The sequence below is a fragment of the Centroberyx affinis genome, unplaced genomic scaffold (assembly GCF_046629955.1).
Source record: "Centroberyx affinis isolate AG114_WGS23_722 - 3 ecotype Tasmania unplaced genomic scaffold, CSIRO-AGI_Caff_v1 ptg000777l_1, whole genome shotgun sequence".
NCBI classification, from domain to species: domain Eukaryota; kingdom Metazoa; phylum Chordata; class Actinopteri; order Beryciformes; family Berycidae; genus Centroberyx; species Centroberyx affinis.
The window spans coordinates 116916-138972 of NW_027279385.1; the positions used below are offsets into that span (position 1 = coordinate 116916).

Consider the following 22057-nt stretch of genomic DNA (forward strand, 5'->3'; position numbering starts at 1 on the left):
CACACACACATACACACACGTCTTGACAGCATTAAAGAGTACTAAAGTCACCATATCAGTTAGCTGCAGTTGTAATATACTGACAAATACGCTCACAAACAGAAAAGCACAGACTCTGAAGTTCAAACACATGTACAATTTTGGCTTCTCCTTTCCCACATTCTAGCAGGGAAAAAAATAAACAACAACATTTTAAATTAATTACGTATGTTACAGATGTTGGATCATTACAAAGGTCCAACATATTACTGCATGCTTGTTTCACCTCTAAGAGAAATTGTTTGAAAAAAAATCACTATTTCAGTCTCTCTCTCTCTCTCTCTCTCTCTCTCTCTCTCTCTCCTTTGCTCAATATAAACAGGTATTTAACACATACACACACACAGACACACACACACACACACACACACACACACCGAGCTAAATTTGGCACGGTCGTGATTTCCAGCACATCACTATTCCACTGAGCTCCCCTGTAACTTCAGCAATGACGCTTCTGACATTTCACCAGCCCAGAATCAATGGGGACTGTGTGTTTTGCATTTACATGTCTGTGTGTGTGTGTGTGTTTGTGTGTGTGTGTGTGTGTGTGTGTTTGTCAGTACTAATGAGTGTTTAGCAGTGTGAAAACACAGGCTAATGATGTGTGCCCACCGATGTTGGTAACGATGTGACGGCTGACCGCTGTTTACAGAACAGCCAAACAGCGTCAACAGCCCCTGGAGATCTATTACAGCCATCTCATTACTGCAGACCTGGGATCAGATCTAAAGACTCCTGTTCTCCAGTCGGCTGATGTATGGAGGAAAATAAAAGGTGTGTCGACTCGATGCCACACAGAGAGCTTTTTAGGAAAGTGAAGATGTGAACAAGTTGTGTCTGTATTTGTTATCTTCACAACTTTTGTTTTGTTATGATTCTTGGGGGGGGGGGGTGTCTCTTCTTTCTGAGTCTTTAATCACTGCTTTATCACGTCACTGTGCAGATAAACTAAAATCACAAAACTGAACAAAACTGAACAGAACAAAACTGAGCTAGTAAGTAGTCTAAAACAAGTAGTAAAGTGAAGTGAACTAAAATAAACCAAAACAGTTACGCTCGCAAAACTAAATGAAACAAAACTGAGCTGAACTAAACAAAATCAAACTAGAAAACATGACTAAACTAAAACTAAACTAAAACTAAACTAAAACTAAAACTAAAACTAAAACTAAAACTAAAACTAAAACTAAAACTAAAACTAAACTGAACTAAACTAAAAGTGTGATGTTGGTGAATGGAAACTGCTGCCACTATTCTGTATGCTTGCAGCAGTTTACTGTTTACCTGCTCAGCATTACTTTTCATGACACTGCTGAATTCATTCTCCTCAAACATGAGTTATTGTTTAATTAGCATGCATGAGATTCTCTTTAATATCAGTCAAGAGCAAGATCAAGGCTGCCAAAAAAATTAGCGGCAGCGTGGCATTTCAGTGACAGTATTTTTGCCTAACAACAAGCATCTATGAAGAGTAATCTGAAAAATACACTTCATTTAGTCATTTATTTTTAAACAAATGCAGACAAAACAAGCACAGATTCTGTACAATCCCACAGCGCATTTGTGGCAATGCCACAGGCTATAAACCTAAATAATTAGCAGTTTATTTGAATGACACCTCGGCTCTCTGCTCCCTGGTTGATCAGCTGCCTTCATCTCCTCTGTGGAGAATACTATATGAATAATATGGAGAATAGAGGCTGTGACTGAACCTTTACCACACATTGCTTAAAGCATATTGCATACATACATACATAGCACTGCTTATACAACAATGTGCTTTATTCTAAAATGCTTGAGAATGTGTTGTTGTATGATCGTAAAACATATTTTATATAGAGTATATAGAGTATATTTTGCTATATGCATCACTTTATTGTAGCAGTTCTTACAAACTAATAGCTGAAGAACCCAGAAGTTGGCCTAACTTGATGATTTGTCATCAAAACGACAAGGTGTGAAAATGTATACTATATATTTTTCACAATACAACATTTACTTTGTTTTCTCTATTATATAATGTTCAATAAAAAATAGAGTTGATTTGTACAAAATTACTTTTCCTACACCATGAGGAAGTTTCATAGCAGCCAGGTAAAGAGGAGGGAAGTGCCAAGCTTGTGGTGTTTCCAGATGAATTTGGCTCTTGAAAACCATGGCGCTCAGGCAGAAACACCGCGGTGAAAAACAAATCCTGTCATGCAAATTGCATTAAGCATCGAGAAACTAATTCATAAATGAGACTCGTTGGAGTGTCGATCAATGTTACACTGAATGCCTGTGTTATCAGCAGGGTTTTTTTTATCAGCAGGGTTTTTTTTTTCACTGGCCACAGTAGCTGGTACATCTCAAAATGCAGTTTTTCTAAAACAGTTTTCACCAGCTTTGCAAAGTGAGCCTGTCCCATTAGATTTTTAAACGAAAATCAAAAGGAGTTAAATAATTCATGAGATTCTCATCATTACATGTATGAAAACAGGCTTACTTTCATGTTAGTGTGCACTCTTTGAGTTGCAAAAGCTCACTCACTGATGCCTAATTGATTTTTCTGACAATCAGCTTGTGTCATTTTTAATGGGTTCATGTTCACTATTCACATTCTCAGTGAAGGCTTTGGAGTGCTACTTTCCATATCCATAACCCAACAATTAAACAATTTAGCGATGATGATGTTATCAGCATAATATTAATGCTGAAGCTCAGTTGTGAAAATCTGAGCAGCTCATGTGGCAAACTATTTTCCAGACCAGTGAATATTTACAAATGTATGAGAAAGCGGAGAGAGCAGTGTGTTATTTTATTACAGTCTGTATCTTAGGACTGCATGGACAGCAATAATTTGAGTATTGGCCTTAGTCTAAATAAGACAATATTCCAATTAAGATGGTTAACATGGTTTGCTTATAGAACAAGGACAGTTTAAGCCTTTGTTGAAAACTTCATGATATCCATTTCCCTCAAAATCCTGAGCATGGTGACAGTTTCAGCCTCACCCCAAAAATGTCTGGACTTCTTCTTCCTGGTGTCAGTCATCTTTTTCCTCTGTAAACAAGTTTGCAACCTCTGGAAGGCAGAGCGAGCATCGTCAAGCAGTCGGTTCACCACTTGTGTCACAAAAAGCTGTGAATACCGCATGTTTTAATGCAATTCTGCTCACTCCCACTATGACCTTATTCCGGTTAAGGTGATCAGAAAATGCTGTTTACATGGCAATTTCTTATTCGGACTATTGTCTTAATCAGGTTAATATCGGATTATTGCTGTCCATGTAAACGTAGTCAATGAGCACCTTTACATGGACTGCAATATTCCGATATTAACCCAATTAAGACAATACTCTGAATAAGACACTGCCATGTAAACAGCATTTTCTGATTGGAGTAATCAATAGTCGAATTAAGACATGTGGATTATCCCGATTTTAGTCGCATTATTGAACTGCATTGTAGACATGTTTACACCTTACGTACGTACGGCAATCCGACTGCTTGACGACACATGCTCCAGCTTCCAGCGAGTGTTGCGCAACTTGTTTACAGAAGAAAAGACGACTGCCACCGGTAAAAAGAAGTCCCAACATTTTGTCCCGACCATGGTAGCAACATGACAGAAAGGGTTTCAGGTTCAATTCCAGAGGGAAACTCGGACATAGGACGTAGGGACGTACTGTGGGCGTGCGTCTTCAGTCATTAATCGGACTATGCTCTGTAGCATGTAAACGGGAATATGACTGGAATATTCTATAAGCAACTCATGTAAACACCTTAATCCTAAAAAAATCCTACTATAAAATGAGGAAAACTGTCCTTCTGTCTGTCTGTCTGCATCCATTTTGCCTCTCAATGGGTTGGCCAATCAATCTGAAACTGCACAGGGGCATTGAGCACTGGCATAGGCAGGGACTGACGAAGCTGATTTGTCCATTTTCCCAAATTTACGCTGTTTGTTATCAGAAAAATGTCCCTTAATCGTGGAAAAAAGGGCACAGGGACAGATTTGCATTTTGTTGAAAGTGCGGGGGCCACATCCTGCTACGCCCCGGCCCTTTGATTTCACCTGCCAGGCAGTTTGTTACAGGAGGAAACACGACCTCCAAATGACGGCTGGGTACCTGCCTAAGTGGCTGGTAGACTAGACAAACCTATCAACCGCAACCATGACATTTACAAGCATTTGGCTGGTGGCTGGTGATGGTTTCCCACACTGGGTAATTGCTGTTCCCAGACCAGTGGAGCCGGTGACCTGAGGTGCAGTTGAACAGGTGGAGGCACTTATCTTCAGGCTGCTACTACAGGATCAGGATCAGAGTGATGAGACTGATTAAGCCTCTGATACCGCTGTTCAAACAGATGGAGGCATGGCTCCTGTGTGTGTGTGTGTATGTGCACAGTATGCTAAGCAGATTGTGTAACCATAGACATTCCTAGTCCCTACTTCCTCCTTATTAACAGAGCAAAGTCTATCCCGCTCTCTTTCTCTCTGTCTTTTTCTCTGTCTCTCTCTATGCCTGTCTTTCTCTTTATCTCCATCTCTCTCTCTCTCTCTCTCTCTCTGTTTTCTCTATTTTTAGCTGCTGCTGAGATGAGAGACAACCCACTACTGCGGTGGAGGAAGAAGTGAGTGGGCGACGGTAGAGCGAGAAAGAGAGATATTGATAAAGAGACAAAGAGTGAACAAAAGAGAATGAGGGGGGGGGGGACAGAGAATTAAAGCATGCCGGAGGTGTAAGGGAGCATGGAGGGATCAGTTTTAGCTGTTACGAACTCTCGCTGAGTGTGATCCGAGCTAAAGGTGTGATTACGTTCCAGCGCTCCTGCCTTCATCCTGCAGGCTAACCTCAGTGGAGACATGTCTACCCAGTTGGCTGGGAAATCACATTATACAGTAATGGATTGAGGCGGGGGGAGGGGGGGGAGTAGGGATGTAAGAGAGATGGATGAGATAGATGGGCAGGAGACAGAAAAGAGAGAGGTTTACAATGAAGATGTATGTGGACAGAGAGCGACAGGGAGAGAAACTGACAGAAACCGTGTGTTCAAACTGGCTGATCTGTTCTGACTGATTGTGGCGGTGCGAGAGACACTGATTTCCATGTAGCAGTCCAAAGATACAAAGTTTTAAACAGCAAAATCATGTATTTTCCACGGCTTTGGTGTTGTAGTGTTGGTGTCATAATGTTACGTCGTTTTGAGTTAACATAACTTGCAAGTGCAATTAGATGGCATTAATTGAAAACAAACAGGACAAAAATCGGAATTACTTCAGACATAACCATCGACCACAACAATTTCCAAGCATCACTTTTAAGATTTTTATTCCTGTTGTCTTTCAGATAAAAGTTGAGAGAACTGGGGAGCTCTGAATGACTACATGAAACAAAATCACACTGGTAGGGAAACAAGGAATCATGGAAATCTGATTGGCTGTTGATGACAGATGACCACGAACATTTCGGCCGTGGCCAAAAGCCTGTTGACTGTTGACCGATCGCACATCAGCTGAGTTTCTACACAAAATGAATGGGCTTCCTGGTGACTTGTTGATTGTGTTGCTCACCATGTGAACACAGGAAAAGTCAAACAGAGACTGAGACAGAGAACTTTTGCCATTCATGCTGTTTGTGTTGTGACTGTGCTTGCTGCTTTGGCAGTGAAGTCTCTCCATGCCGATAAAGCTCTCTGATTTGAAAGTGAAACTGAAGTCAGACAGAGACTGGAAGAATCTATGTATGCATGCAACTGTCAAGCAAATGTTATGCAAACTTTTAAAATGTTGTGTTTGTGCCTTTCCATCAGTTGGGTTGATGTTATTATTGTTCTTTAATGTCAGGGTTAGGAGTAGGGCTGCAACTAACGATTATTTTCATTGTCGATTAATCTGTTGATTATTTTCTCGATTAATCGATTAGTTGTTTGGTCTATAAAATGTCAGAAAATGGTGAAAAATTTTCGATCAGTGTTTCCCAAAGCCCAAGATGACGTCCTCAAATGTCTTGTTTTGTCCACAACCCAAAGATATTCAGTTTACTGTCATAGAGGAGTAAAGAAACCAGAAAATATTCACATTTAAGAAGCTGGAATCAGAGAATTTTGACTTATTTCTCTTAAAAAATTACTCAAACCGATTAATCGATTATCAAAATAGTTGGTGATTAATTAAATAGTTGACAACTAATCGATTAATCAATTAATCGTTGCAGCTCTAGTTAGGAGTACGATTCCAGCCATATTTCATGCTTTGACTCAAAGACAAAAATAAAAATATGCACTTGGTAATATTCTAATGCACCAGCTAATGGTGATACAGCCACAGTGGGAACCTCACACACAGGAGAGACGGCAGGTGTGACATTTCTGGGAGGTGTCATGCCCGCCTACGTCAGTAGTTATTTGACAAATGCATTTTTATTGCAACTTATCCCATAACTTCTTCATCGGCAAACTTTTCCGCTTCAAGTTTTGCAATATTGAGAAAAATTGTATCAAAATTTACAGTTTCCCTTCAGGATTCAAAAATGCTGACTCAGAAATTCGGAGAGAGAGAGAGAGAGAGAGAGATTGGAAAGAGACAGGGAGAGAAAGAGGAGAGCACGACACAGATACTGCACGATGAAAGAGAATAAGTGAGAGAAGGAAGAATAAAAGGAAAAAAAAAGAAAAAATAAACTTTTTTGTTTATATAGCACTTTTTAAAACAGCTGTTACAAAGTGCTTTCCATAACAGTTAAGAAAAATAAAGTGAGTACATGGAACAGAAGACAACAATAGATAAAAAATGAAACCAGACGTGAAGTAAAGATAAAATCACAGAGATAAAAAAGCATGACAGAAAGACCAAGAAGAAAAAGTCTGAAAGGTTGGTGCCCGTACCTGTTCATGGTGCTCGATGCCCATGCTGATGGTGTTGATGAGGATGGCGATCATGATGCCTCTGTTGAAGTACTTGCTCTCCACGATGCTCCACAGCTTCATCCTCGTCTCGTGCCACAGCTCCCCGCAGCGCCGCTTCGGGCTGCACCCCCCGGCCGCCCCGCCTTTCTTGCCCTTCTCCTGGCCGCCGCCCTCCCTGTCCGTCTCCTCCACCGCTCCCTCCTCCGCTTCGTTGTTGTTGGCGGCCCGTCTGCCGGCCGGTCCCGCCCCGTCGGCGAGCGACAGGGCCGCGGTGCAGTGGGGGCAGCCGGGCGAGGCCAGGTCGGGTTTGTTGTGGTGGGGGCAAGGAGCAGCTGGAAGGGAATTAATGGAGGGTGTTAAAGGGGGGGGGGGTATCCTAGGATGTGGCAATTCTTAGTATTTCTGGTGATTTTGGTACTTGGAGGTGTGAAGTAATCACAGTAAAAAAATTGAATCATGTTACTATGCCATTTCCCCACAGTCACTAACTATAAAACACGCCCCCTTGTACAAGCCAGACAGATTTTGCTCCAGTTTCTATGTAGACACTAGACTGTCTGAAATTGACCAATCAGTGCTAAGAGGAGGGCGGGCCTTCCAGAACGGCCAGCCAGTCAGAGCAGTAATATATTAGCATAAGAAGCTGCTTATGTAAAACGACCTGTTTTCTTGTATCTGGGAAACAAACACTGGGAAGTGATTAGCTAAAGCTATAACTAAACAATTTTTACTGAAAAAAACTTCACAGATGTATTTTATAGACACCAGGTAATTATATAAAATTGCTGAAAAAGCAAATGATACTCCTCCTTTAAAGGGATTGATCCATCATACATCTGAATACCATTTTCATGTTTCCGTAGTTACAAATAACTTAACTTAGAACGTTGGGAGCTGTATTTTATACTTCTGAATATTTTTACAGTTTTGAGATGTGTATTACTAACCTGATAATCAGACTGAACAGCCATTTTGTTCCCACTCCATTATTCAGCCTGAGTTTGCTTCCTAGTTAGCCATTTTGTGTGTGTGTGGGGGGTTTATTTTCCCCGAACCAATCACTAGTTACTGACGTATCTGACCGCTCTGATGTTAGCCAGTAAGCCTCTAACTTAACCAAGAATATCAGTCAATTCTGACAAAAATCAATTTTTTTATGGACAATATGTTGGTTAAGGGGGTGATTTCAACAAATCTATGCTGCTGAAACGCCAGTGAAAAACCCTTTGCACGCACGGTTCAAACTTTAGTCCCGCCCACAAAGGCACTGATTGGCTCGATTGTTTCTCCAAGCGAGAACAAGCCGTTGACTAGAGCAACACCAGATTCTCTGAATCGCTCAACAAAATGTGAAAAGTGGGCAGGATGCAATTTAGGAGTCTGGAACCAGGCTAGTGTATTACATTATTTATTATGTAATGATGTAAACATAAATCAAGGGAATGCTGATGCGACCATCAGCAATGTGCTCCTCTTTCACAAAAACGACTGACGAGATGCCTTTGAGCAAGGCACTTCACAGTTTCCCACTGGGCAGCTCCCAGTAGCCAACAGTAGAAGACTGTGGTTATACTGGTCAGCTCCCAGGTATGAATGTGTGTAACTGTATGAATGTGAAGCAGGCTGGTGTTGAATACAGTATGCATGTGCAGTCAATCTTTCCTGGATAAATAAAGGATAAAAAAGAAAAACAAAACACACTCTATCCATAAAATAGTGTTTAAACTGTCTTTAACTCAGTGTCACACCTATAATATCTACAGACCTGCACACACTCTCTGCCACAAAGGCCACAAAATAGCAAGCAATAGACCATGAAGTGTTTCATTCCAAAATAAGATATCCAACGTTTTATACACACTTTTAAGAAACAATAGCACAAATTTAAAACAAGTTATAAAGGATAGTAGGTATCTTAAGTCCTCGGTTAACAAAATAATGAACTTTTACAGGCTGGATCCCCTATATGTAGAGATATTGAATGATGAACTTCAGGTAATGATATTTTTCCAAAATGGATATACAGCAATTTGGAATGAAACTCCTAACACAAAAAGCAACGTTCGATCATATAGAAAGTGCTGAGTAAGCGTCACAGACTCAGCACTCACAAACTCACAAATTGAATTGCCGAAGAAAAAAAAAAAAAGACTCCCATCACTCTCATCCTTACCGTGCCTCACCCCTCTCCTCTCCCGTCCTCTCCGTCCGTTGGCCTTCCCTTCCCTCCGTTCCCCTCCCCCTCCGCCTCTCCCCACGCCCCCGAAGCCCCGCGGTTTGCCCCGCAGGGTGTAGAAGAGGGCGACGGTGCGCCTCCTGGCCTTGCGCAGGACGTGGCAGACGAGCTGGAAGAGCTCCTCGTAGCAGTCGCCCGGCTCGCTGGCCAGGGTGGAGGAGGACGAACACTTCGCCCTCTGCTCCTGCATCAGCTGGTGCTCCCTCTGCTTCGTCTCCGAGAACTGGGTGGCGATGACGACCAGGCACAGGTTGATCATGAAGAAGGACCCGATCTGGGAGGATGGACAGAGTACATAGAAATAGAGATTATATCAAGGGCTTGGAGCCAAAGGGGCGTAAGTGCGATTTTGGGCGAATATAAGTATTATATGTCAATTGAAAGGTCTCAGTGAGATCTTTTCAGTGCCAAAAGGACACAGCTGAAATCATGACCCATAAGTTTTAATTAAACAAAAAATGAAAGCCGTAACAGTAAAAGTAGGGTTTTGTTTGCTGCCAAAAGGGCGTAACTGCACTTATGCCCTTTTGACACCCCCAAAACCCCACTTTTGACACTGAACAAGCATTGTGGGTAGAGGATTCTAACAGCACTTAGGTCAACTCAAAATGCATGCTGACATAAATAATGCTAGCATGGCAGCATGATCACATCATTTTTAGTATCCTATTCATATCCTAATTAATATTCTAGGTCAATATTAGATGAATGTAAATATGTTAATATTCCCATGAAATACTTAGGCCTATAGATTCAAAATGTTATTTAATAATGTTAGGAGTGTGAACTGGTCAAGATGAGCTCTGGTAGTCAGACTGCTGGTAGCTGAAGTTCTCCCTCAGTGTTATGAGGAGTTTTACAGGTCTCTGAATGTGTCCCAGGACACATACAAAATTTATTATACTAGCAAAAGAAATAAAACTAGTAGTTTAGAATCAAAAGTAGTTTCTTATGTCTATAGAGGTTTATTAACGGCAGGTGGTAACGGCAGCTGATCCAAGTTTGGTCAAAATTTGTTTTGGCTCTCCTGTAAAATCTACTATAACGCATTTACGCCCCTTTGGCTCCAAGCCTCTATACAGTAGATTGTACAGTAGATGTTTGTTCAACTCCTAAATGTTGTGTCATGATGTTGCCCACTGCTGAGCACGTGCTTAAATTCACACGATTTCCTGAGTTGCTTGACTTCTTCTTGACTTTCTGTTGATGCATTCTGAGTTTCTCTTTTCTTTGTCTGTTCAGCCATGGTGGCTGTCGCTGCTCATGCTAACTACCCAGTTCTTCCTCTGTTCATTCCAAACAAATCACTCGCCGCCGGAGACGTAAAATGAATCACCTCCTGTGAGCCAGAGGACTTTTCCCTGGAAAGAGCTGCCAGGCACCGGGTGTTCAGAACAGCAAATGTGAAAGCTTTCATGAACTGGGTATAATTAAATCACTATTGTGTTAGTTGGAGAAAGAGAGTTGCAAAACATACATGCATTTATATGAAAATGTAGCAGATTATTTCTTTATGAACAAGTTTATTTATTTTTCAAAAGTTTTGCTGGCTATTTATATAGCCTTACAGAGCCATCTGTCTTTCTTTGGATTTTGAGAACCTCAAGCCTCAAATTTTAAACAATCACAACAAAAGCAGCATACTCTAGGTTATCTAACACACTTGTGGAAAGCCTAAGATGTGTGTTAAGAAAAGATTGAGCGATGGCTGCATGGACAACTCTGAAACCCGGCCTTAAGCCTGGTTACCCTTGATTAATAATGGATCGGATTTTAGTTAAAGAATGCCTCGCAAGGTTTCAGTGTACAAGAGAGCTATTGAGAGATGATGAAAGACAGAGAGGCAGAGAAACAGAGACAAGAAGAGAGAGGAGGAGAGAGACAGAAAGGGGGAGTATGTGGCCTTCTCTCTTTCATCATCTTTCAATATCTCTCTTGTACACTGGAATGTCATAAGGTTTTCTTTTACTAAATCCTAATCCATTATTAATCAAGGATAACCATACTTAAGCCCTCAGGCCTTGTAGGGGAACCTTGTAGGTTTTGTATTAGATAACCTACAGTATGCAGCTTTGTGGTATTTTCGGGTTTTTGTGTAGTTTGAGAGGCGAGAGGGACAAAAAGAAAGGATGAGGAGACATGATGAGAGGGACATCGGATGAAATAGGAGATATAAAAGGAGAGAGAGAGGGAGGGAAGGAAAAAGGGCAGGTTTACACTGAAAGAGCAGAGCTGATGTGGAAAAAGAGAGGAGAGAGAGAGAGAGAGATGAGAGAGAGGGGAGAGAGAGAGAGAGAGAGAGAGAGAGAGGGAGAGGGATAAACTCTAGTGCTCTCTAGGCTGTGATCAATAGTGATTGTGAAGCCTGATAACCCCCTTCTGGTCTCCATCTGATCCGCTCTGACAAAGACCTTGGCAGAGTTGGATCAAAAGTGTGTGTATGTGTGTATGTGTGTATGTGTGTGTAAGCAGACATATGTGTGTGTGTGTATGTGTGTGTGTGTGTAAAGCTCTGCCTGGTCCTTATTGATCCAAAGCAGGGATTTGCGGTCGGAGCGGCTGGTTTCCATGCCAGCTCTCGCGGCTCGGGGACTGAAAGGGAGGCAGCGGGTCCCAGCACCCATCCAGCACCCTCACTGATCCCATCAAATATTTATACTCACACTCTGCTGGAGCCACTGAAATACAATTAGATTAGTGTGTGGGTTTGTGCGTGCGTGCGTGTGTGTGTATGTTTGTGATGGAGACACAGAAAGAAAGGAATGTGTTTGTATGTGTGTGTGTGTGTGTGTGTGTGTGTGAGAGAGAGCGAGAAAGAGAGAGAGAGAGAGAATATATGTGAGACTGGGATGTCTGCTGTGGTTGTGTTTGAGTCTCCCTGTATGTGTGTGTGTGTGTGTGTGTGTGTGTGTGTGTGTGTGTGTATGTGTGTTTGTGTGTGTGCAGGTGTGTAGGTATGTGTGTGTGTGTGTGTTTGTGTGTGTGCATGTTTAAGTATGTCTGCGGTAGAGAGAAAAACATTATGAGTGAAAGAAACAATGTGTGTTCATGAGAGTTCATGAATACAGTGTTTGTGTGTGTGTAAGTGTGTGTGTGTGTGTGTTTGTGTGAAAGAGAGAGAGGGTGAGAGAGACAACCCCAGCCCCCCCCTTTCCACATTAACTGCATTAACATGCAGCCTGGCTGATTGGATTGCATTTGGACAAAGCTAAACTGCATCAAACTGCAGGTGTAAATGCAACCAAGATGCACTGAAGACCCAGTCCACATACAACTGAAGACCCAGTCCACATACAACTGAAGACCGAGTCCACATACAACAACTACATAAACAGAAACAAATCTTCGCCTGCAGATCCAACCAGGACTTACAGGGAAAACAGGTGGCAGGCAGCTGGGATAGCAACTTAAATCTGCGTGGGAGTATTGAGAATATTAACTTATTGAAGGAGTCAGAAAACTTTCTGTAAAGTCTGTCAATTTATAGCAACAGCTGTATGAAACTGTTGCCTAAGGTATAGGCCTACCTGCTGTTTAAGATAAGAATAAGAAAAACAATGACAATGCAATTTCCCAAGTGTTTGCTGTCTTTCTAAAGAAGATAAATACTATAAAGAGAAGTGCTGTGTATAGTAATCTGTGTTTTGTGAAGGAAATAGCAATCTGATTTCAATTTTGACACATTTTAATTTACGTTTAAACCCAGCTGAGTCACATCTAGGCACAAACAGGACACAAAACACATCTCAAACAAACATCTATGTTTGTTTCTGGAACAAAAGAAACAAACATTTAACTATGTTTGTTTCTGGAACAAAAGAAACAAACATTTAACTATGTTTGTTTCTGGCTGCTAGCGTTAGCTAGCGTACCTAGCGTTAGCAACGTTAGCCATGTCGCTAATGCTTGCTATGCTAGCTAAAGCTAGCAGCCAGAAACGAATAAATGATCCATTGTCCGTTTGATAATCTAAACAAAGAACACGTTTTCTTGCCGTGGCCTTTCTAAAATGAGCAGTGGTGAAAGTTACGTTATGATCAAGGAGTTGATAAGCAGACAGATGGTTTGTTCTATTGCAGTGATCCGGTTGTCTTTGCGACAGCGGCGCAAACAACAATACCACTTGGAAACGCTAGGGGGGGACAACAGGGGGAAAGTTGAAACGTTGTCTGTATCCACTTTAAATTACAAGCCCTTTTTGTTCCAGAGGTCCAGCTCAGAAAAAAAACACAGGGAAGATACAAGGTACAAAGATACAAATCTTGTTCCCCTAGCTAGCTGGTTAGCATCAAATGTTAGCAAATGTAAGTGCAACTTTACATTTCAAATTTATATGTTTAACCGTTAACCACACAGGTGTTTTGATAGATTTAAGTTCACGCAATGCTGAAAATCAAACCTGAGTGTATTTTGAGGATTATAAACACGTTAAAAGTAAATGCTGTGTAGCGTTTATGCCGCCATGTTGATGTGACGTCAGATGACTGCATCTTTGGAAAACTCTTGATTCAGGAATCTTGCCTGAGTTTCCTATTTGGAATTTTGACTTAAAATCGCCGCTCAGTTGCATTTTTCCTAGTAGGGAGCAGGAATTTTGGACACCTCTGGAATGCAGCACAAGAAGAAATTCAGCTTTTTGACATCACATTGCATGATTTCTAGGTTTCTACGTCCTCAAAATTCAGTTACCCTTTGCTGCCATTTGGGGCGAGAAGTTGCGTAGTGCAGTTTAAACTCGGCTAAATCATACCTAGGCACCATCCAGACACAAAGTGCATTTTAATCCCAGGTAAACGAGGGCAAAGGGAGAGCTTAGGCAGTGATTGTTCCTCCACACCTCGACAGCCCCGCGGTGCCAAATCAAGAGGCTTACTGTGCCGATACGCTCTGCGACAAAACAGGTTGGAGATGGCATTTCAGCATGTTAAACCTTAATTCCATAGGGCCACTGCTATTTCCCATGCAAAGCCCTTAATACCACTCAGTTTCCCTGTCTAAGCCGCTCCACATGATGGTAATCAGAACACAACATCTCTCTGTCTGTCTCCTCTCTCTCTTTTCATCTTTCACTCTCTTTCTCTCTCACTCTCATCATTATTTTCGTCTCTCTCCCCTCTCCCACCTCTGTTGCTCTCTTTCTCCATCACGTTCACTCTTTATCCCTCTCTACTTCTATCACTCTCTCCATCCCTCTCTCCCTTCAGCTCTCTTTCTTTCTCTCCTTGTCGTTCTCTTACTGCCTTCCGTTCAATTCAATTTTAATACACGTTATCGGCATTGATATTACGTGAGCGGAATTGCCAAAGCATCTACATACAACCAGAACCTCTCTCTCTCTCTCTCTCTCTCTCTCTATCGCTTTCTCTGTATCTTCCTCTGTCAGTCTCTCTCTCTCTCTCATCCTCCCATCCCTCCATGCACTGTGTCATGTACTATTAAAGAAAACATTAATAAAAGTCTCCTCATCTGTCTCTCAGCGAGATGAAGACTAGCAGGGACGTGGATGAAACCTCAACATGTGCATAATAACGCTCAAATCACTTTCCTCTGCTCCTCGTGTGAGAGACGGGCCTTGAAACAGAGCAGAGCAAAGCCTGGCTGTCAAATCTCGCCTCTGTGGGGAAAAACACAACAACAGATACGCAGCAACAACAGTGAGAGATGTCCTGCTACTGCTTCTTCTGCTTCTTGACATGCTTTGAGTACGAGGAATTGTAAGAGAGTGGTGTTGAGGTACACAAAACAGAGGAGATTTGTTTCCTCTTTCAGATAATGGTTGAGGCTTTAGTAGATAATATACAGTGGAGGGAGACAGGGTAATGTCTTTATAAGTCCTGCAGCCAGTTGCACCAGTTCAATTTAAGTTCAAACGTAGGCTAGTTTGAATGTAAAATCTCACTAAGTCCGAGTTTACACATTACAAAAATTTTAACGGTTGCACCAACTGAAATAGTTCCAACGTAGACATAAGTTACAACTTAAAACTTACACCTAACTCCTACTAGGTGTAAAGTCCTCTGTAAAATAACCGTTGGCATGGCGCACAAATTTGACAGGTGGGATAACTTGCTGGAGGACCAGGAGGAACAAATCCAGTGCGGTTTACGTGACTGATTACAGATTACCTTTTGAACAGTATGATGATTTAGATTTATACTCGCGCTTTCATTTTCCCGGAGCAGAGATAGAAAAAATCCGCCACTTGGGGGAATTATTTGTATTCATCTATGCAGAGTACGTAGTTTATACAGCGTTTTCATAAAGTGCCCATGTGTCTGTCATACATATTTTAATAATCCGGACATTTCAGTCTCCCAGATGATGTGGCCTCACAAGCTTCCCAATATTTATATTCCTCCACTTCAATTCACTTCACTTTCTAAGGAGAAATGCTCATTCAGGACGTTGCAGAGCGACAACACTGCGGGGGGAACCACTGACTTGAACATGAATTTAAATCACTGAACTGACGAATAACAAATGTACAACTTTCTTTAGCCAGCAATAAAACAAATAACTTTTTTCCACCCTGTTAATGAGGGGGAAATGCCTCACTTTTGCTCTGTTGAAAATAACGGTTAAACCGCTTGATGTCACTATTAATTATATAGTTGTAGGCTAGATGACTGGTATAGGAGGTAAACTGAAATTAATCCTTATAGCCTACTTTATACATGATAATGTACCTATTTGTTGATGTGTTTGTAAATGTTTGCAAATTCATAATTTATTTTTAAGATATTGATTTTAGCTCTAGTTGCGGCAGGTGAAACGTCACTGTCTGCGACATGTCATGTTTTGGTTAGTGGTCCCTTTACGCTCTACTAGTTAAGATGTACCTTAAGTGTCATGGTGCAGCTAAACAAAGAGACAGATTTAGTGTCAAACTAACTAGTTTCAACCTAACAGTTAGTGTAGACTTTATACCCTAATTTACGATAGAGCGTATGTTCAGCTGGTGCAACTGGCTGCTGGTGGTTAAAGCGATTCTCATTCTGAATCTGAAAGATGGTTGTAAGATTGTTGATTGATGAAAATTTTTATTGGGGGGGGGTTTGTTAATGTTTGACATTTTTTACACTTGCCAGAAGGGCAAGCATATACATTTGCTGATGTGGATAACTGTAGGATTTTCATTAGGTCCTTGTTGAACTGCACATGTCTGAAAAGCCTTTATGGACCAGCTGATGGCCTGGAAGTTACGCCTGCCTGTCATTATTTTCAGTGCAGTTAAATTGGAAGTTTGCTTTTTCCGTTTCACATTTCTCTACAGTACAAATTGCTTGTTGAAGCATTTGGCTCACTAGTAGAAAATTAATTTCAAGTTTCCTGGTTTCCTGATAAAGTAAGTCATGCCATTTTACAACATTAGAATTTATGTATTGTTAGTTGGACTCTTTCATTGTAAGTGTAAAGCTATTATTACTTTTGTACTATTTTTCTTATTTTTTGCTAATGTTTTCATTTTCACTTGTAAGTCAATTGCATTTGCATTGGACTGGACAATCTTGTTTAATTCTGTCTATTGGCATTTTATATTTTACTTATTTTGGGGATGACAGAATGACATACTGCGTGACATACTGGTGAGTCGGACTCAAACCTGTGATGCTGTGATCACTGTGTGCTCTCCAGCCAGGTGAGTCCAGGACGCCCTGCGGGTTTCTTTCTAATTAATAACTTGTGTGAAATCTTGAAAGACTTTTCATTTTAGATCAAAGGAGGAGACTGATGTGCTCGCCTCCTCTCTCCCTCCATCCCTCCCTCTCATTTCCTGCTTCCCTCCCTCCCTTCCATCCTTCTCCCTCCTTCCCTCTCACCCTTGCCTTCTCCTTTCCATCCATCCATCCATCCATCCATCCATCCCTCACTCCTCCATCACCCACCCCAGCCCCCCTCTTCTATCTCCCCCTACTCCTTCCCTTCATTTTCCCTCCCTCCTTCCTTTACTTCCTCTTTTGCTCACTTCTCCCACACTCCCTCCTTCACTTCCTCCCTCTTCATCACCCTCCCTCCCTCTTTTGCTCCCCCTTCCCTCCTTCATTCCCTTCAATCTTTCTTCCCTCCACCACTCTATTTTTCCTCCCTCCTTCACGTTCGCTCTCTCTCCCTTTCATCCCTTCCTCCCCCTCCTTCCATCCACCCCCCCGTTTCACCACCTTTCCTCCCTCCCTCCCAAACCCTCTCCACCTCTCCCTGCCTTCCTCTTCATCAAGCCTTACTCCCTCCCTTTCTCCTTCCTCCCTCGCTTTCTTTCCCTCTTTATTTCCTTCCCTCTATCCATCCTTCCTTCCTCCCTTCCTCCCTCCTTTCCTCCACAGTGATGATTTTAGATCAAAAGGCGACAATTGTATCATGAATCTGTCCAGAGTCGGGGGATTTTTAGAGCTTGATGGAGAAGATAATGTTCCAGGGCTAATCTGGGAAAGAGCGTGGGAATGTGTCCTTTTGCATGTGAGTGTGTGTGTGTGTCATAACTTTGGATGTGTGTGTGTGTGTGTGTGTGTGTGTGTGTGTGTCTGCTGTCTGTCTGTTTGTAAGTCTATGTTTCTGCGTGACTGTGAATAATGAGTAGGGTGACAGATACGTGAATGATGCTCAGTATATGGCTCAGCAAGAGATCAGGGAGGGAGGGATGGGAGGAGAGAGAGAGAGGGAAGATGAAATAAAGGGAGGGAGGGATAGATGGAGGGAACGAGGGAGGGGAGAAGAGGGGAGGAGAGCTAGGGAGATGAAGGGTCTCAGGTGGGAGAGTTGGTGATAGGGAATAAGGATTGGTAGATTGAGAGAGGAAGGATGGCTGGATGGATGGATGGATGGAGAGAGCAAGGGAAGATGAGATGAAGGGTTAGATGGAGGGAGGTGGTAGGGAAGAAAGGAAGGAGGGAAAGGCAGAGGAAACAAAGGAGAGAGGGAGTTAAGGAAGTGAGTGGGACATAATGTGAGGCAGTGATGGGATGGATGAAGGAATGAAGGAAGGAGGGATGAAGGGAGGGGTGCAGGGAAAGGGGAGCAAGAAGGGAAAGATTAATAGATGGAGGGAATGAGGGAGGGGAGCTAGGGAGGTGAAGGGTCTCAGGTGGATGATTGGGAAGAGGGATTGGTAGATTGAGAGAGGAATGGATGGATGGATAGAAGGGGAGAGTGAGGGAAGATGTAAAGGAGGTGAAGAGGAGGAGGGAGGGAGGAGAAGGGAGGGAGGAAGAGCTTGCATCTGAATATGAAGGCAGGCAATAAAAAGTGTAATAAAAAGACAAGACGGCCCCTGGGTTAGGGAAGTAACCGGGACAGGCAGCCACACTGCATTATGATAGCACACACACTCACACACACACACACACACACACACACACACACACACACTCCAACACACACATGTGCACTCCGATATACTGAGGCAAACATGCATGAATGCTCACAATGCGCGAACAAACACAAACACACACACACACACCCACCCACACACACACACACAAAACACACGCACATGTAGGGATATACACATCCACACACACAGACACACACATGCGCACATACACACACACACTTGGGGGAACTAAAGGCATTGGAAGTGTTTTATCAGAACAAAGGGGATTACTTAAGGGATTTCAGACCAGCTTTCACTATCACACTGACAGCCTTGTGAGTGTGTGTGTGTGTGTGTGTGTGTGTGTGTGTGTGTGTGTGTGTGTGTGTGCGCGTGCCTGTCTGTGTGTATATGCTTGTGTGTGTCTGTCTGCATGTGTATGAAGGTAACAGAGAGAGGGAGAGAGATAAACACAGAGAGAGAGAGACAGAGAAAGAGGAGGAGTGACAGCGTTTCATTGTAACATCCGTAGCTTGGCAACAAACACAGGAAATCTCAAAGTATGTAAATTAGCTGACTGCATCATCTCCAACTTCTGCTGTGTGTGTGTGTGTGTGTATGTGTATATGTGTGTGTGAACTCGCACATTTACATATATGTGTATACATGAGTGTGTGTGTATGTATGTGTGTGTGTGTGAGACTTACAATAATGAGCAGGATGAAGTAGATGAAGTTGTAGAAGGAGTGGGCATCCATCACATAGTACATGATCTCCACCCAGCCCTCCAGAGTGATCACCTACAGTAGAGAACACACACACACACACACACACACACACAAAGTTGTAGCTATATCCACTGAAAATCCTCCATGTGATCTGGCATAGACTCCACCATGCACCTTGAATTTAAAACAACTTTTATTCAATACAGTACAGCTGTGTAAAGGCCCACTATAGGAGAAATGTCATATTTGTTTTTTGACCATTGTGTTCCAGCTTCATAGGTATACCCAGCAAACACTGAGATGTTGAATACATGTTGATACAACAACCTGCACAAATGTTAAAAACCTGTTTAAGTCTAGTGGAAATTGAGAAGTCAGTAGTCGTCCATATAGCTGCTACCTGCATCGTTTTGTGGAATTGGGACCAAAATACATTTCTGATATTAGTTCAGAACAGTTTCCAAAACTGTGCAAATGTTTTTGCGTGTTTGGATTGACGTTGACATGCCTCCTCCACGTGAAAAGCTTGCTGGGTATATTTAGCCAAAACTACAAATGTCTTATCCCACGAAGCAATTCTGAACGGCTCATCTAACATCTCCAGCACACTTAGAACATTAAAACCCAATTTATGCCTCAGCATGAACTGTGCAAATCTGCAAAAATGAATCAACACAGATCACACACAGACTCAAGTGGTTAGTAAGTGGTTTCTGAATAAAAATAGAGCAGTCTGGTTGGCTGTCTCGTATGTATGGAAGAGTATTAGAGCCATTCTAGGTGATTTTTATTTATTTCTTTAGCGCATGGGGAGGGGGGAAATATTCTGATAAAAAAACTCAGAATTTCTGAGACTGAAGTCAGACAAAACTCAGAAATTAGCGAGAAAAAAACTCAGAAATTTGTGTCTGTGTTTTTTTTCTTGCAAATTTCTGACTTTAATCTCAGAATTTCCGATTTCTTTCTCAGAATATTACCCACCCCTAAACAAAAATTCACCTGCAATGTCCCTAATACTCTTCCGTAGGTTTGTTAGTTGTTCGTTTACTAAAATCCCTACCTGGAAGATGACGATCCAGGCGTAGGCGATGTTGTCGAAGTTGATGGCTCCCTTGTGGGGGTTGCTGTGTCCCGTGTGGCACCGGGTGTAATACCGGTTCCAGTTGACGCAGAGCCCCGCCACGCTCACGCTGCCGTTGACCAGCGGCTCGGGGCTCAGGCCCAGCGTCTGGCGGTACAGGGCGTCGTCTTTGTCCAGGCAGCAGATGCGGCCCCCCTCGCGGCGGGTCGGGACGTCGGTGCAGGACATGATGCCGTTGTCGACGGGCAGGGAGCAGATGAAGGGCCGCTCGTCATCCTCGTCGGCCATGTAGTACGGCCGAGGCAGGCTGATGCCCGTGGTGCTGGAGGTGTGGGAGGGGGAGGGAGGAGAGTTAGAGACTGTTGTATTATACAAATAATAAATTGTATTTGTATAGTGTTTTTTTTTTTTTTAAATGGCATTTACAAAGTGCTTTGGCAATCAAATAAAAACAAATATCATACTCATAAAAACAAATTAAAACAAGTAATATAAGAAGGCAGCACAAGATAAAAAAGAAAAGAGTAGAGGATAAAACAATAAAAAATAATAGCATAGAAGACAACACATATAAACAAGTCTATAAAAAATTTTAAGAAGTGATTTAATACTAAAAAGGCCAATGGATTTGGGGTCTATGAAGGCCAACAGGCCATCAGTTAAAAGGGACAAACATGATTCTTTCCTTGTGTGATTTTGAAAATCTAACAGCACTATTTGTACCAAAAGTGGAAGGAGAAACCTGAGATATTTCAATTGTAATATTCAAAAGTTCAAGTTAAAGTTTGTTTATTTCTATAGCCTTTTATCACAGCATGTCTCACAGGATTTTACAGAGAATGAGTCCAACTACATCTAACTAATCAACGATCGACCATAGCACATAATTATATAGGACAAACATCAGGAAAAGCACGAGACACACAAAAGCAGATTTTATCAAGACATAACAGTCTAGCTATTCTACACAGCCTAACCCGCCCGGCTCCACCAGCCTTAGACCCTCGCAGCGTACAAGGAAAAACTTCAGAGAAAACTATAAAGAGCAGTCAACTGTCAGCGCTTGGCCTTTCTAGTTTTAAAAGCTGTTAGTCTCTGCTGGCTCTGTTAGCTGCTCACTCAGGTCACTGTGAAGCCAAAAGCCTGGTCACCTTAAGGATCCTGCCTCAGGCTCATCAGGAGTTACACTTTTTCTCAGTTGATTTGACACATTTTTTTCCACACTGAGGTTTATGCTCTCAAAACAGTTCACACTGTCATCAAAACAGACTCTCATTTTGCAAAACAGTCCAACTCCACTGCAAAATGAAGTGCTGCTTTCCTTTCAGATCACATCTTTATAAAAAACAAATACTGACATCAAAACTACACACAACTGCCATCTATTGATATGCTAAAACATTCAGATATAGTCACACAAGAATACTGATGATAAATCTGTTCCTCACACATTTGGAAATACTATAATATGTGATAGTTCACATTTTCGAATGTATGGGATTTGTCAATTTTGATGTAATATCTGACATTTTCACGTTTGTCTCTGTGTGATACAGTCAGGAAGTAGAAGTGTTGATGAACATGATTGATCAGAAATTGCTTCAAAAGATACCACAAACAAGTTTGCCGTTGTAACCTTTTATTTCAGACAGGCCAGAGATTCATGGTATATGCAGTTTTGTAATTTGTGTGAAAACAGTAAAAATTTATTACAGTATTAGAATATTAGTTAAAGGTACTGTTAGTGTTGCAAAATTATAAAGAGCAAGGTAA

The 22057-nt window shown here is 42.0% G+C and overlaps 1 protein-coding gene across 1 annotated transcript in view; it reads right to left on the reverse strand.

The window, feature by feature from the left end:
* Positions 1 to 20606, reverse strand: part of LOC139644717 (voltage-dependent T-type calcium channel subunit alpha-1I-like) — a gene marked incomplete at its 5' end in the record, with an annotated part of 105185 nt that extends 84579 nt beyond the window's left edge. Inside the window, 4 exons of the mRNA XM_071520175.1 lie at positions 6912 to 7264; positions 9106 to 9442; positions 19183 to 19275; positions 20264 to 20606. Of these exons, the coding sequence (XP_071376276.1) occupies positions 6912 to 7264; positions 9106 to 9442; positions 19183 to 19275; positions 20264 to 20606 (1126 nt within the window). The remainder of the gene's footprint in view (positions 1 to 6911; positions 7265 to 9105; positions 9443 to 19182; positions 19276 to 20263) is intronic.
* Positions 20607 to 22057: the final 1451 nt, after the last annotated feature.